This window comes from Calypte anna, chromosome 15 (assembly GCF_003957555.1).
Source record: "Calypte anna isolate BGI_N300 chromosome 15, bCalAnn1_v1.p, whole genome shotgun sequence".
In the NCBI taxonomy this organism is placed as follows: domain Eukaryota; kingdom Metazoa; phylum Chordata; class Aves; order Apodiformes; family Trochilidae; genus Calypte; species Calypte anna.
In genome coordinates this window covers 13,678,687-13,693,990 of record NC_044261.1, presented here as the reverse complement: position 1 = coordinate 13,693,990, position 15,304 = coordinate 13,678,687, and the positions used below count along the sequence as shown (strand labels likewise).

The following is a 15,304-nucleotide window of genomic DNA, read 5'->3' as shown; positions in this document are numbered from 1 at the left end:
CATGTAAGTAATGAGTGACAGGCAGGCAGAGGAGGTCAGGAGGCAGCAGTGACTCGGGGGAGGACATGGGTGGCAGCTGGCTGTCACTTTTCAGAGCTCACCAGGGTCACCTCATCCCAGTGCCACAGTCCCTCAGGTCCAGCTCAGCTCTGTCCTGGGGTTCCAGTGCCCAAGCCTGGCTCTGCTGCAGCACTGAGACTGCTGTAGCCACCAGCCTTCTTTTTTTTTTTCTTTTTTTTTTTTCCTTTTTTCTCTTAATTATGTCAATTTTGGGGATTTTGATGAGAACGTTCCCCCTGTGCTGGGGAGGGCAGGACCTTGCTGCACCCAGGAGCATCACTGGGGTTTTGTAGCACCCGGTGAGAAGCAGCTTTTCCTCCTGGCACAGAGAAAGGGGAGAAGCACCGCTTGACTTCAACCACCCCCCAAAACCCCTTGGGATGATGCCCCACAGCCCTGGAGTGCCTTCCCCTGCCCCCTTGGCTGCTTTTTCCCTCCTGCAAACAGCAGCTCTAACACAACCCCCTCCTCCATCCTTCCCCTGGCTCTGATGAGGATAATCAGCTGTGAATCACGTCCCTCGCATTTCAGCTGGGAGCTGACAACAATCCCTGATACACTTTAATACATTTCTTTGCAGTGGGCACATTTAGAAAGGAATTAAAAGGCTTGGGTGTCATTGTCTGAGTGTGTGTGGATGGCAGGATTTAATTGAGGCCAGTTGAAAGTTGGTGGAAATAAATCGGGGCTGAGAAAGTGGAAGTTTTAATTGGATTTCTGGAGAGGAGCTGGGGTGTTGAGTTCATCCAGGAGTGGTGTGGAACGAGGGGGAGTTTGTGCAGTGGGGTGAGAAAATGATGTTTAGGGAGGGAGAGTGGTCCTGCTTCTCAGAGCAGCATCTCCGGGGCTTGGGGACATCCCTGGGAGGTGGTAGATGGTGGGACAGCAGGAGGGATGCTGGGCTGGGAGCTGTGGTTGGGTTGTCCCAAGGGCTGGTGAAAGATCTGGGTCAAAAATCTTGGTGTGAGGCAGCCCGTGTGGGGCTGGGGCAGCAGCTCCTTCACCCTCTGATTAACTAGAGGTGCCTGAGGGGTGCTGGGGACAGGGGCTGCTGGAGATGGGGTGAGGTTTTGGATTCTCCCAGGGATTTTCCCAAGCTGGTGAGCAGCCAGGCTGGGAAGCAGTGTGGAAATACAACCTTCAGGAAGGAAGCACAAAGAAACCACCCACAACATTAAACCAGGATATTAGAGCAAACAGTGGGACTCCCCAGGCAGAGGGATGCTGCTCGAGGTCTATTTAGTGAGGGATTTGCTGGAGTGTTCCCTGCTGGGGAAACCTCTTGGTATTGGAAAAATAGGAAGATTGGAAATCTTTCACGAGGGAAATCCAACCTTTGGATCCCTGGGGCTGAGCATCCTGCTGGGCAGGAGGAGGAGGAGGGTCTGTGCCCTGGCTGGGGCCAGCACTGCTGATTATCTGCCTGCATTCATCAGCTTCCCTCTTTCTCCCTCCCCAGCCAAGGTCCCGTTGCCCTTTATTCCCTCCTTTTTCCCTTCCAAGGAGGCTGCTGAGGCAGCTTTTGACTCTGTTCTTCTCTTTGCATCCAAACACTGAATATTCAAGCTGCTTTCCAGGTGGCTGGCACGTGGCTTTTTGTTCAGCCCTAACCACCAGCACTGATGTCTTCTTAATAAATGATGCAGCTATCATTTCAGCTTCATTTTCCCTTTCTGGTTTGGCCTCTCCCTACCCCAAACTGGGGGCTGTTATTGAGAGGGTGTGGGGGGGTAGGACCACCCCCTCCATTCCCCTCTTGCTTTTCCAGCAGTTGTTGGTAGGGGGTTAGAACACCAAAACACCCCCATTCCCATCTTCCTTTGCAGGAATGGAGCCCAGCAGGATGCTGTGAGAGGATATATTAGGCAAATCCTTTTCTTTTTTCTGTCTGCATCCCCCAAAACTTGAGCCTTGATGGTTTTCCCTGTCTCTCTCCCTGCAGACACTCTCTCAGTGCCTCGCTGGTCCCCGCAGATCCCCCGTCGAGATTTGGGCAACTCAATCAAACACAGGTACACCAAACCTGGAACCTTCCAGTCAGCCTTCCCAGGGGATCAGCATCATCCCTCCTCTCCTTTCCACCTCGGGCAGGGGGCTGAGGGCCATTCCCCATCTCCCACGCTGTCCTAGGAGCCCCTTTAAGTTCCATTTTGGTTGGGATTTGGGGGCAGTTGCTGGGTGTTAGCCCTGACCCTACCAACCTGCAGCCACTTTCCCACCCCTGGGTTATTGCCCTTCCATATCTACCCCAAGAAGGACTGGAAACAGCCCTGGGGTTGCTGGTTGTTGAGGCTTCTCCCAAAGGCTGGAAATTTGGGTTGACACGCCAGGGAGGTGTTTTGGGGCCTCTGGCTACAGCCTGGAGTGGCCACAGCCAAGGAGCTGGTGGCTAATGCTCATCCTGACCAGCTCAGGTGCCCTTTGGAGCAGGTTGTGCCCTAAGGAAGGTTCAGATTTGGGCTTTGGTGTCTGTAGGAAGGGGCCTTAGAACCTGCAGCAGTGTCTGAAGGCAACAAGGACAAGATAAATCAGGGGTGGGGGATGCTCCTGCAGGAGCAGGGATGGGGTGCACAGCCTGGGCTCCCCCTGGCCAATTTCCGGTCTTTTTCTCCCCAGGTTTTCCACCAAGTACTGGATGTCTCAGACTTGCACCGTCTGTGGGAAAGGAATGTTGTTTGGCTTAAAATGCAAAAACTGCAAGTAGGTGGAGCGGGGTGTGTTGTGCAAAGGGCACAATGAAGGTTTGGGTGCTGGAGCCCAGCAGGGGCTTGGGGGTGGTGTGGGGAGGCAACCAGCCTCTCATCCTTGCAGAAAGCTTTAATGAGACACAAACTTGGGTGAAGAACACCCTGAATTGGGGCTCTGGTGGGCTGTGCCTGCCCGGAGTGGGAGCAGGGGTTTTGGGGAGGGTGCTGAGATGTGGGCTCTGCTCACCCCAAGGCAGTGGCTCTGATCTGATGCAGCAGCAGCAGGAAAGGGAGGTGTTGGAGCCAGTCCAGAGGAGGCCCTGGAGCTGCTGGGAGGGCTGGAGCAGCTCTGGAGCCAGGGGGAGAGAGTTGGGGGTGTTCAGGCTGGAGAAGAGAAGGATCCCATGGGGAGACCTTAGAGCAGCTTCCAGTGCCTGAAGGGGCTCCAGGGAAGCTGGGGAGGGACTTGGGACAAGGACAGGGAGGGATGGGATGAGGGGGAAGGGTTTCCAGCTGCAAGAGGGGAGATGGAGAGGAGATGTTGGGGAGGGAGAAATTGTTTGGTGTGAGGGTGCTGAGCTCCTGGTTACCCAGGTTGCCCCCAAAAAGCGTGTGGCTGCCCCATCCCTGGCAGTGTTGAAGGTTGGATGGGGCTTGGTGGGAGGTGTCCCTGCTCAGGAGACATGAAATGGGGTGAAACCACCCCAGAGAGGGCTGGAGGGGGCTGTGCCTGCCAAGGATGGAGCAAGGTCCTTGGGGAGGATGCTGAGCTCTGCTGAGCCCAGGACTGTGGCTCAAATCCCCAGCAGGTTCCCTGCTCACTGCCCCCCCTTGGCTGTGCTTTTGGTGCCCACCCAAGGGGGTTACCCCCAGAATTATCTGCAGGAGCTGTGGGGATGCCAGCAGATGGTTTTACCCTCAGCATTGGGTGCTATCTCCTCTATTTTATCTTTTTCACATCAGCAAGTCTTGGGGCCCTTTGTTTCCTGGCAGTTTCATGACCCCGAGGAGCCAAACCCACCCAAGCTTGCCATAAAACTTGAGATGCCAGGGAGAAAGGGCCACCTGAAACATAGGGCAGGGCTTGAAAAAGGGAGTGAAGCAGAGGCTGGGGCCACTCTTACTGCTGTGAAATCAGCTCTGAGACAGGATCATGCAGCCAGCAGAGCTTAGGGAAGCTGCTTCTGGAGCTACAGCTGCCTTTTTTGTTAGGGCTGAGTGCTGGGAATCCTCTCATCCTCTCCAGGTAACTGGGTTAGCCAAGTGAGAGCAGTCGTGGCTGATTAAAAGCTGATGGGGTAGCAAATTGGGATTTAAAGCAGGACAACAAATGCCTGGATATTCTGCAGCTGCTGGAGGGGTTTTGGAAGTCCTGTTAGGCAATATTTATCTATTTGAGGGTGGGGATTTCTCCTGATCTCAGTGCTTGAGGTGCTGGAGGCTTCGCAAGCCCTGCTTGGGGCTGGTCCCCATGAAGAGAGGGATGGTGGGACCAGTCCCAGCTCTGTCTGACTCCTGCTGCCTGTAGTCACTCCAGAAAGAGGAAATAAATTCCCAGGTTGTTAAAGGTGAACACAACTGAGGTTCCCCAGCTTTGCTGTAACTTTCCCCAGAAATAGGAGGGGAATGAGGAGGTAAACCAAACAAACCCCTTCCTCCCTCCTTCCCCCCCAAATCCTCCCAAGCCTTGAAACCCAAATTAATCTCTTGCCTTTCCCTCTAGGAACAGCTTGATAATAAAACCTAACACAGAGAGCTCCTGAATTTTCATTACCCAGCTCATTGGCTTGGAGCTGCTGATGTTTTGGGGTTTTTTTCCCCCCATTCTTCCCCCCCCCCCCTTTTTTTTTTTCTCCTTTTAAATCCTTTTCCTCCTCTTCACTTTTTCCCCAGTGGCTCTCCCTGCTCTGCTGAGCCTGGGGAATCATTTCCATCCCTCATAAAGAAGGAACAGGAGCATTTTGGGATGCTGATGCCTCTGTGCATGACCCAGGGGTGAAACCCTCCCTAGGCTCCTTGCTGGGTTCTGTGAAACCAGGCACAGAATATTCAACATTTTGCTATAAATGCTCTCATTATTTTTGTTAAATGTCCTCTCAATAAAATTAAGAGGGAGGGGACAATGGCTGAGATTCATCAAGAGGGGGGCCAGGGCAGCTGTTTCCTCCCCCTCGGCTGCCCCCCAAATTTCATTAAGTCGAAAGCAGCTTTAGGGGTGGATGGAGGGAGGGGAGAAAGGTTTTTTTACCCCCAGCTATGGGTATCTGCTGATTTTATTCCACTGAGGTTGGCAAAGGTAACAATTTCGGGCATCCTCAAACTGGCTGCTGGGTGTATGGTCCCTCACAGCCATTGGAAAAAGGGGGGGAGCTGGGCAGCCCCCCTGTTTGGGGTCTGATTAGTGTAAGACTCTCCCCAGGACACATCAGGACTCACATTTGTTGAGGGTGCTCTGGGATGTGCATCCTGGGTGGCTTCATATCCCTGTGCCCCCAGCACTTGGGAATTGGGGCAGTTGTTCAGGCTGGAGAAGAGAAGGATCCCATGGGGAGACCTTAGAGCAGCTTCCAGTGCCTGAAGGGGCTCCAGGGAAGCTGGGGAGGGACTTGGGACAAGGACAGGGAGGGATGGGATGAGGGGGAAGGGTTTCCAGCTGCAAGAGGGGAGATGGAGAGATCTTGGGAAGCAATTGTTTGGTGTGAGGGTGCTGAGCTCCTGGTTACCCAGGTTTCCACCAGAAGCTGTGGCTGCCCCATCCCTGGCAGTGTTGAAGGTTGGATGGGGCTTGGTGGGAGGTGTTCATGCTCAGGAGACATGAAATGGGGTGAAAACCACCCCAGAGAGGGGCTGGAGGGGGCTGTGCCTGCCAGGGATGGGAGCAAGGTCCTTGGGGAGGATGCTGAGCTCTGCTGAGCCCAGGACTGTGGCTCAGATCCCAGCAGGTTCCCTGCTCACTGCCCCCCTTGGCTGTGCTTTTGGTGCCCACCCAAGGGGGTTACCCCCAGAATTATCTGCAGGAGCTGTGGGGGATGCCAGCAGATGGGTTTTACCCCCAGCATTGGCTGGTGTCCCTTCCCATGGCAGGAGGGTTGGAGCTGGATGCTCTTTAAGGTCCCTTCCCCACCCTGTCTTTGCTTCTCCCTCCCTTCTCACCTTTGTATTTTGTTGTTGTTGATTCCCTCTGCTCCCCGCCAGGCTCAAGTGCCACAACAAATGCACCAAAGAGGCCCCTCCGTGTCACCTCCTCATCATCCACCGCGGAGGTAAGGCCATTTCTTCTCCTTTCTCCCACCCTCGGCTCCATTTTCCCCCAGGTCCAACTTTCCATCCAGCCTTCCCCCTTCCCCCACACCCCCCTCGGGGCGATTCGGGAGCCGGAGCCTCGCTGGCGGCCGCTGGGACGGAGGCTCCCGACCCGACCCGACCCGAACCGAACCGCTCGGGTGGAGATGTTACCAACCTCCCTTTTTTTTTCCGTGGAGATGTTACCCATCCCCCTTTTTTCCGCTTGTAGGGAGACGACCCGTGCGGGGCGAGGCAGATTTGCATTGCAAACCACTTCCACCCACCCTTCCCCCGCCTCCTTTTCTTTTCAGATTCCCCACCGCCCGGGGTAAGTGCAACCAGGTTTTAGCCTTTCGGTACCGTCCAGAGTTTAGGGTTGGATTCCCTGAAATCTTCCCCTCCCCCTTCCTACGCCCCCCACCCCATCCCTGGGGTTGCACGGGGATGGGGAGGGGGTCACCCCCGCCCGGGGGCCATGGTGTGGATGCTCGTGGTGCTTTTTTTTTTTTTTTTTTTTGGAGCTGTTTTGATCCCGGAGAGCCCCAGATCCACAGAGGAAGGGGGAGAACTTTGCAGCAGGACGGCAGGAATGGCTTCCCACCTCTTTTCTTCCAGATAATTTTTGGCCTCGGCGGCCAGAGGACTGTGACCACCTAAGGGAAACCTTTCCAATGATCCTTGCCTTGAATTTTTTTATTTTTATTTTTTGAGCTCTTCAAGCTCTTGCTTTGTCTTAATGACCACCAAAAAAAGCCACCCTCATCTGCTTAAGCATGGGGAACTGTTTTGGGGTGGTGGCACCTCAGAAGAAAGGGGAGGGGGCAGCTTTGCAGCTCTCTGTGCCCTTCCTTGCAGCAAATTTGGGTGGAAGAGGTTGAAGTAACTCCCCCCCCCCCCCCCCCATCATGCTCTCAGCTGCTGCAAGCCCTGAGAAGGAGGCCAGGGCAAGCAGCTTCCTGTGCTGCCAGGGGCTCCAGGGTTTTGGGCAGGACTTTATGGTTTGTGATGTTGGAAGAGTTGGAGCCACCCATCGTGTGTTTCAGCTCAGTGTGGCTTCGGGGTGGCCTTAGTGAAATAGCCCCCCTCAAAAAAAAAGAAGTTATCAATGCCTTTGCCCTCCAGCCAGCCCACTCCTGAGTCCCCCCCGGGCTCCAAGAATGGCTTTCCCCCCCAAAAATAAATTAATCAGGATGCTTCAGGCTGGCTGCTTCCCTCCCCCTACCCCTGCAACGCTGTGGTGAGGATGAGAATGGTGCCTCCTCCTGATGCTGGTTGACCTCCCCAGCTCACAGGGTGGCCACAGTGGCTGCTGAACCTCCCCAACTTGCAGCCCTGGGCTAGAAGCCCTTCTCTATGTCCCCAGGTGGGGTTTGGCTGTAGCTGGGGGTAGCCCAAGGGCTGGCTGCCATCCCAGGGCAGGATCTGGAGGAGCCTCAGGGGATGGCTTTGAAGAGCCATTGGCAAGCATAGGATTGAGCCCAGGTTCTCCTGCAAAGCTTTGATGTCTCTCTGTCTCTCTCCCCATCCTGTCCATCCCTTTTTCCCCTTTTTTACCCCCCCTCTCCCTTCTGAATCCAGCGAGGTTGGTCCGGACAGAGTCGGTGCCCTGTGATATCAACAACCCCTTGAGGAAACCCCCCCGGTATTCCGACCTCCACGTCAGCCAGACACTCCCCAAAACCAACAAACTCAACAAGGTGGGAGGGGATTCCTAAAAGAAAGATTTGAACAGCAAAAAGGGGCCATGCCCTGCTCTTGTGTTCCAGGAGAGGAGGGGACCAAGCCTTGAGGGCATCTCCAGGGGTCTCCCAAGAGCATATCCTGTTCTGGGATCAATGTGGGTGTCAGTGGGGGGGTAGGAGCTGCCCAGAGACCTACTTGAGGGTTTAAATGAAAAAAAAAGGAGTGCCCTGGAGTGGTACTAAGCCAAGGAGAAGAGCAAGGGTGAGCATGAGGCAGGAAGCTGCAAACCTCTCTGCTCTTGGGTTCCTCAGCATGGGTTGCAGCCACCTGCAGGGAAGCTGGGGAGGGACTTGGGACAAGGGCCTGGAGGGATGGGGTGAGGGGGAAGGGTTTCCAGCTGCAAGAGGAGAGATGGAGAGGGGATCTTGGGAAGCAATTGTTTGGTGTGAAGGTGCTGAGCCCCTGGGTGCCCAAGTTGCCCCCAGAAGCTGTGGCTGCCCCATCCCTGGCAGTGTTGAAGGTTGGATGAGGCTTGGAGCCCCCTGGGCTGGGGGAGGGGTCCCTGCCCATGGCAAGGGTGGCACTGGGTGATCACTGGAGCCTCAGTTCTGGTGTGGAACAGCTTTGGGAAAGATCAGGCTGGGACTCTGGTTGGTTTCTAGAGCTTCTGGGGGGGGGGGGAGGTTGGGACAACCTGTGTAGGTCTCACTTGTCACCTGGGGTGACTGTGGGGCACCTTGAGGTGGCACCCTCCAGCCTGGCTCTCACCAGCTTCTTTCTTCTTCTCTCCATCCCCCCAGGACCACATCCCAGTGCCCTACCAGCCAGACTCCAGCAGCAACCCTTCCTCCACCACCTCCTCCACCCCTTCCTCGCCGGCCCCACCGCTGCCCCCCAGCGCGACTCCCCCGTCTCCCCTGCACCCCTCCCCACAGTGCCCTCGCCAGCAGAAGCAGTTCAACCTGCCAGGTACTCTGCTGAGTTCCCCAGGGGTTCCTCATTTCCTCATCTGCCCCATCAGAGGGGCTGGTGGCCCCCGGGGGCTGCCCTCAGGGTAAAGATCTGCTCCTGCCACTTGGATGTCACAGCAGGAAGGGGAAAAATTGGAAGCACAGAGGAATTGGGGATAATTCAGGTTGGGAGGGAGCTTGGGAGGGAGCTTGGGAGGCTCCAGTTAAACCTCCTGCTTGAAGTAGGGTCAGGGCTCAGGGTTTTGATCCACTTTGGTCTTCAAGACCTCCAAGGATGGAGCCAGCACAGCCTCAGTGGGCAACCTGCTGCTCTTGAGGCTACAAAAAACTTCCCCAGGTTTGCCTTCTCCATGGGGTGTGCCCACTGCATTGGTCTTACCCCTCTACAAGTGTGACTTCACGGTGTTTTTGGGGTGATGGGCCCCCAATAAGCATGCTGGCAGCAGGCATGGGGTGTGACAGTGGGCAGCAGGTGATGCTGGAGGTATCTGGTGAAGCTTCTCCCACCGAGTCTTGTCTGTGTGCCTGGGACCCATCTGCTCCTGGAGCTCAGTCATGTCAGGGAGGATGGAAGAAGCAATTTGGTCATGGTGGCTGCAGGACCAGGAGTTACATTACATGGCCGAAAACAGTTCCCCTTGGAGTATCCTTCAGGATGTGCTGAAGCCTCTCCCTGTCCTTGGAGATGGGTGTCCTTGGGGCAGGGCTGCTGCTCCAGGGAAGATCCTTTCCAAGAGGAGAACAGCTCAGCATCACTCCTGGCAGTGTGGAACATCTCAGCTGCCTTCAGCCCCCCACCTGCTGCTCCCCAAAAGGGATTGGTGAGGGTACAGGAGGAGGAGCCATGGTCCTGACCCATCTCCAAGATTCCCCAGGGCTGGTGATCCCTCTTTGGTCCTTTTTGATGGGGCAGCAGCCAGGGGATCGGGTCCTTCCCAGATCCCAAGCCCCCAGGTTTTGATCTGGTAGGCAAGAGGGTCAGGATTGCTTCTCCAGAGGAACCAGATGGCACCTTTGTGTTCTCCTGTCCTGCTGTGCCATGGTGATGCCTCCTTGCCATCTTGACAAGCCTTCAGCTGGGGAGGAGGAGGAGGAGGAGGGAGGTGAGGGGGGAAGTGACAGATCCTTCACGGTAGCAAATATTTCCAAAACCTGGAAATTCAGAAAACCCCAAAGACCCACCAGCCAAAGCTGTGTCCTGTGTCTGGAGAAGCTGTGGGATGCTGTAGGAAGACACCGGAGGAGATGTGAGGAAGCCCTGAGCACTCCCAGGAGCATCATGACCTGTTCATCAAGGAGGGATTCAGCTCCCTCTCCCATTCCCTCGGTCAGGATTTGACCCAGCCCTGTCCCTGGAGCCTCCAGGAGCTGGGAGGATGGTCCACAGCATGGCTGCAGCCAAGGGCATGGGGCTCTCTGCTGAGCTCGTGGTGGTCCAAGCCAGAGCTGAAGCATCCTGATGTCTCACCAGTGATGGAACATCCCCAAACCACTCTCTGGGCAAGTGCTGGACCCTGTTTGGCTCTGTAGGGAAGGGACAGAGGGTCCCAAATCACAGATGTGATTTGGTGGTGGTGAAAGCAGAAACCCCATCATCTGGGGAGCTCCTGGCCTGCTTCCCCAACCAGCAGGGATGGAGCAGAGCAGGATCAGACCCCAACCAGGGTCCCTGGTCCAGGGCCAAGGATGAGCAGAGCCCTGTGGCAAGCAGGAGCTGATCTGCCACCAAGCAGGACTTCACTGTGCTTTCATCTTCCCACAGGGGAAGTTTCTCCCTGGTTCACCTCATCAAGATGGTTATCTTGGGGATTAGGATTTGAGCTTGGAAATGGGAACCCCATGACCTCTTTTTGCCAGAATTACCTTCCAGTCTGCTTTGATCTCAGCTCAGGGGTGCTCAGGTCTCACTGCAGAGCTGGGGCTCAGTCTTCAAGGTAGGGAGAAGAAGCTGAGGGACAACCTTAAAGTCTTGAAGCTCAAGGAGAAAATGGCTTCTGAACTGGTGCCAAGCTCTGGTAGTCTCAGCAGCTCCATCTTGCTTCATACCCACAACCTGCCCACCCTGAGTGACATCAGGGACAGGGTGACAGAGAGGGTGCCACCACCCAGAGCAGTGCTGTGTTGGCTCTGTAGGTGACATCAGGACTCTCCAAATACTGATTACTGAGAGGGAGCAGCAGCTGATGGTGATAAAATGAAGTTCTAATCCAGCCAGGTAGTTAAAGCCTGACTATTTGGGGGCCTGAGCAACCTACACACCATGGTGGGTGACATCCCGTGGAGTGATGGAGGTGGAGACCTGGCCCTGGGGCTAGTGTTTCATGGGGTCCCTGCAGCTTCTGGTTTTGCAGGGCAGTGTTTTACCTCCCTTCTTTCTCTTCCAGCACCCCATTACTACAAATGCAAGCAGCAGTTCATTTTCCCAGGTGAGTCTCTTGGAAGGAATCTCTGGTAACTCTGAGTGCTCCCCTGGGAGAGCAGCAGGTTCTGTCCCTGTCACCCTTAGTTGACTGGGTGTTCAAGAGCTCTGCTAGCCCTGGATGTGTGTGGAGAGGTTGTGCTGGGGTGGGATTTCTCCTAAAACCCAATATATTTTGTCAGGACCATGGCCTGCCTAGGATGGGGTGGCCCTGGGTGGCACCCAGTTAAGGCTGATCTGGACCTGGGGATGAAGGGGGTTTTTCCAGTTGGATTTAATTCCCCTCTGGGTGCCTCCTAGCCCTGCTCTCACCCAGCTCTTCTCTCCCCAGATGTGGTCCCTGAGACACCAACCCGAGCCCCACAGGTTGTCCTCCACCCCGTCAACTCCAACCCCATGTGAGTGCCTCCACTTTTTCCTCTTCCTCGTCCTGGCCACCTTCCCCTCCTTGGGTAGCACACCCTCCACATCCTGCCTCCTCTCAGCACCCATGGGTGCTCCTTGGCTTGGCAGGACCAGCCTGGGGTGCAGAGATGCCTTTGGGAGAGGTTGGGATGGGTGGGCTTGGTGCTTCTGCTGCCCTGACCCAGCTCCCAGCTCCTGCTGATGTCTTGGAGAGGAGAAGGGCTGACAGGAGAGGGTGGGGGATGGATTTATAACCCACAGCAGTCTGGCCACCTGGTACTTCACCGTCAGAAGAAATAAAAAAAAAAAAAATAAAAAAAAAAAAGAGACTTTCAGTGCAAAGCAAAACCCCACAAGACACCAAATCCCAAGTGATGGTTCTTTTACCAAATTACAAGCAGAAAACCTGAGGCTCTGAGGTAGTTTTCATCAAACCCCAGACTGGGTTGGATGGGAAGGGACCTAAAAACTCATCCAGTGCCACCCCTGCCATGGTCAGGGACACCTCCCACAGCCCAGGGTGCTCCAAGCCCCATCCAACCTTCAGCACTGCCAGGGATGGGGAGGTGTTCTACTGAAGGTGGTTCTGGCAAGATTTAAAAGTCCAACAAAAGTGTCACCAAAATGAGGTGTGAAATGCAGAATGTAATTAGCATTAGGACCTGGCATCTTGGGTCCAAATCACACCTTCACGCAGGTCCCCATGCCTGGGATTTAAAAAGGAAAGGGGTAGGAAGCACAGGACCACCCTGTCTGGGTGGTTTGGGGAGTGTTCCACCGCTCCTGGGATCCTTGCTGCCATTGGGAAGGGATCTTCATCTTATTGATTATAATAATTAGTAATGTATTGAACGTATTCTCAAAGCCACCTGAGATGCTCCAGCTGATCTTCCCCACGGAATTCCCTCATTCCCTCTTAACAGGGAGACCCTGGTGGTGGGAAGTGCTGTGGAAGCAGAGAGAAAGAATCTCCTGACCCTGGGGGCTGGGAACTGAGATAAATTGGGGTGTTCTTACTGCAGGGAGGGTCCTGGAGGCCTCTCCTTTTAAAAAAAAAATTGGAAAAACCTCTTTTCTTGTCTTCTGGCAGCCACGCTTGATGCTCCTTGGGGAGGTGGCTCTGATCTTGGAGACCACCTTAAAATGCTGTGGGTGAACATCCCAGTGCTGCTCCCAAAAGCTGCAAGGGTGTGAATCCGTCCCTTACCCCAGCTTGGTGGGGAGGTGACACCTCCCAGGGCGTGTGGTGATGGGATGGAGACCTGGTCATCTGCTTCCACATCCCCAAATCTCACATGGATGAATGTAGAGTTAAATATTGCCCATCCTCCCCCCTCTCCTGGGAACCCCCAGAGCTGTCCTCAATGGTGGGGGAGGGTTGGGGGGGAAGGGGCTGCTCTCCCAAACCAGAAGCTTGGTACTTTTTCTCCTTGATCCCTCTGGTCCTGATGCAGGGTGATGCTGTGGGAGGTGGGACTCAACACCCAGGAGTGTTTGCCCATCCCTCCCTCCCTCCATCCCCCCTTCCCTGTTGTTTTTTTACCCAGCAATAATTCCCTAATTCTTCTTTTCCCAGCCTGGAAGGAAACCCATTGCTTCAAATTGAAGTGGAGCCCACCTCAGAGGTGAGGTCCTTGGGCTTGCTCCTCTTCTCAAGGGGCTTTTCTTTCTTCTATCTCTTGGGGCACATTTCACAGGAGTTGGTGAAGTTCAGCATCTGCACCATGAAACTGCTGCTCACTGAACTCATGTCCAGGCCCATCCATGCCCACACATCCATGTTCCCAAGGAGAGGGATGTGGTGGAGCATGGATCCACCCTTTAAGAACCTGGAGTCCAACCCTTCCTCCAGCACTGCCAAAGCCACCCCTGCCCCATGTCCCTCAGCACCACATCTCCAGGGCTTGGAAACCCCTCTAGGGATGGGGACTACACCCTGGACACCCTGACAACCCTTTTGGGTGAAAAAAATGTGTCCTGGGGTGATGTGCTCTTCCATTTCCCCTGGGCTTAACCCTGCAGAACTGGGTTTTGAGGAAAGCTTGGCCACCCAGTCACCTTCAGAAGATACCCACTGATTTCTCTGGGGCTGAGAGAGCAGTAGGTGGGTTCGGGGAGGAGTTGTCCAAAGAGGACAACCTGGACACCTTTTTTTTTTCTTCTCCTCACCTCCCTTTGTCTCCCCCGCAGAACGAAGAAGTCCCTGAAGAAGCCCAGGAATCTGAGGATGACTTTGAAGAGATGAACCTCTCCCTCCTCTCCGCCCGCAACTTCCCCCGCAAGGCCAGCCAGACCAGCATCTTCCTCCAGGAGTGGGACATCCCTTTTGAGCAGCTGGAGATGGGGGAGCTGATTGGGAAGGGTCGTTTTGGGCAGGTTTTCCACGGCCGGTGGCACGGGGAGGTGGCCATCCGCCTCATCGACATCGAGAGGGACAACGAAGACCAACTGAAGGCTTTCAAGAGGGAGGTGATGGCCTACAGGCAGACCCGGCATGAGAACGTGGTACTCTTCATGGGAGCCTGCATGAGCCCTCCACACCTGGCCATCATCACCAGGTCAGTTCTGACACCTCCTCCTTGGCTGGAATCAGGTTTTTTCACTTTCTGAACCAGCTTCACAGAATCACAGAATCATCCAGGTTGGAAAGGACCCCTCTGGGATCATCAAGTCCAACCCTTGATCCACTCCCCCCGTGGTTCCCAGACCATGCCACATTCAGGCTCTTCTTAAAAACCTCCAGGGATGGAGAATCCACCACTGGGCAGCCCATTCCAATGTCTGATCAGCCTCTCTGGAAAGAATTTCTTCCTAACATCCAACCTGAACCTCCCCTGGCAGAGCTTCAGCTGGATATTAGGAAAAAATTCTTAAGCCCAGGCCCTGTTGTCTTACTGATCTCTTCCTTGGAGAAGAGGCTGACCCTCCCCTGGCTCCAACCCCCTTTCAGGGAATAGCCAGGCAAATGTTCCCAGGCTGTGCCTCCCTGCCCTGGGGTGGGATGTTCTTCACTTGTTGTGATTGAGGCTGTGAAGGTGACGGCAAAGCCATCAAAGAAAAGCCAGGCAGATTGATCCCCTGTAGGAGAGAAGCTCGGAGGGCTGGAGCAGCTCTGCTATGGGCACAGACTGGGAGAGTTGGGGTTGTTCAGTCTGGTGAGGAGAAGGCTCCCAGGAGACCTCATTGTGACCTTCCAGTGTCTGAAGGGGCTACAGGAAAGCTGGGGAGGGACTTTTTGGGGTGTCTGTAGTGATAGGACATGGGGGGATGGATTCAAACCAGAGGAGGGGAGATTCAGGTTGGATGTGAGGAAGAAGTTCTTCCCCAGGAGGGTGCTGAGACCCTGGCCCAGGTTGCCCAGAGAGGTGGTGGAAGCCCCATCCATCCCTGGAAGTTTTTAAGGCCAGGCTGGAGAGGGCTCTGAGCAACCTGAGCTGGTGGGAGGTGTCCCTGCCCATGGCAGGGGGGTTGGGTCTGGATGGGCTTAAAGGTCCCTTCAAAGCCTGAAAATTGTATAATTCTATGAAACAGGAATTATTTTGTTCAGCCAGGGAAGGATTTGTTTTTGGAGGAGGGATGGAACCTGCTGGGATGGGCAGCTTCTGTTCTGGCTTTGGTTTTTGCTCAGGTCCTGAGATGGGTGTTGGTGTCTAGACTTTTCCTGAGTGCTGCCATGGCTCAGGAAGTAGCTGGGCATGTGTGGACACCAGGTCTCATGAATAACTCAGTGCTGTGAGGACAGCTCAGGTGCCTGAAGGCTCAGCAGGATGCGAGTGTCAGGTCCAATGGTCTGT

The 15,304-nt window shown here is 54.9% G+C and overlaps 1 protein-coding gene across 1 annotated transcript in view; it reads left to right on the top strand.

Moving 5' to 3' along the window:
• The window catches only part of KSR2 (kinase suppressor of ras 2), a 77,414-nt gene that overhangs the window by 35,777 nt on the left and 26,333 nt on the right, over positions 1 to 15,304 (top strand). The window contains exons 6-14 of the mRNA XM_030460580.1: positions 2,003 to 2,072; positions 2,677 to 2,760; positions 5,943 to 6,010; positions 7,605 to 7,729; positions 8,516 to 8,684; positions 11,071 to 11,112; positions 11,437 to 11,503; positions 13,087 to 13,135; positions 13,701 to 14,068. Of these exons, the coding sequence (XP_030316440.1) occupies positions 2,003 to 2,072; positions 2,677 to 2,760; positions 5,943 to 6,010; positions 7,605 to 7,729; positions 8,516 to 8,684; positions 11,071 to 11,112; positions 11,437 to 11,503; positions 13,087 to 13,135; positions 13,701 to 14,068 (1,042 nt within the window). The remainder of the gene's footprint in view (positions 1 to 2,002; positions 2,073 to 2,676; positions 2,761 to 5,942; positions 6,011 to 7,604; positions 7,730 to 8,515; positions 8,685 to 11,070; positions 11,113 to 11,436; positions 11,504 to 13,086; positions 13,136 to 13,700; positions 14,069 to 15,304) is intronic.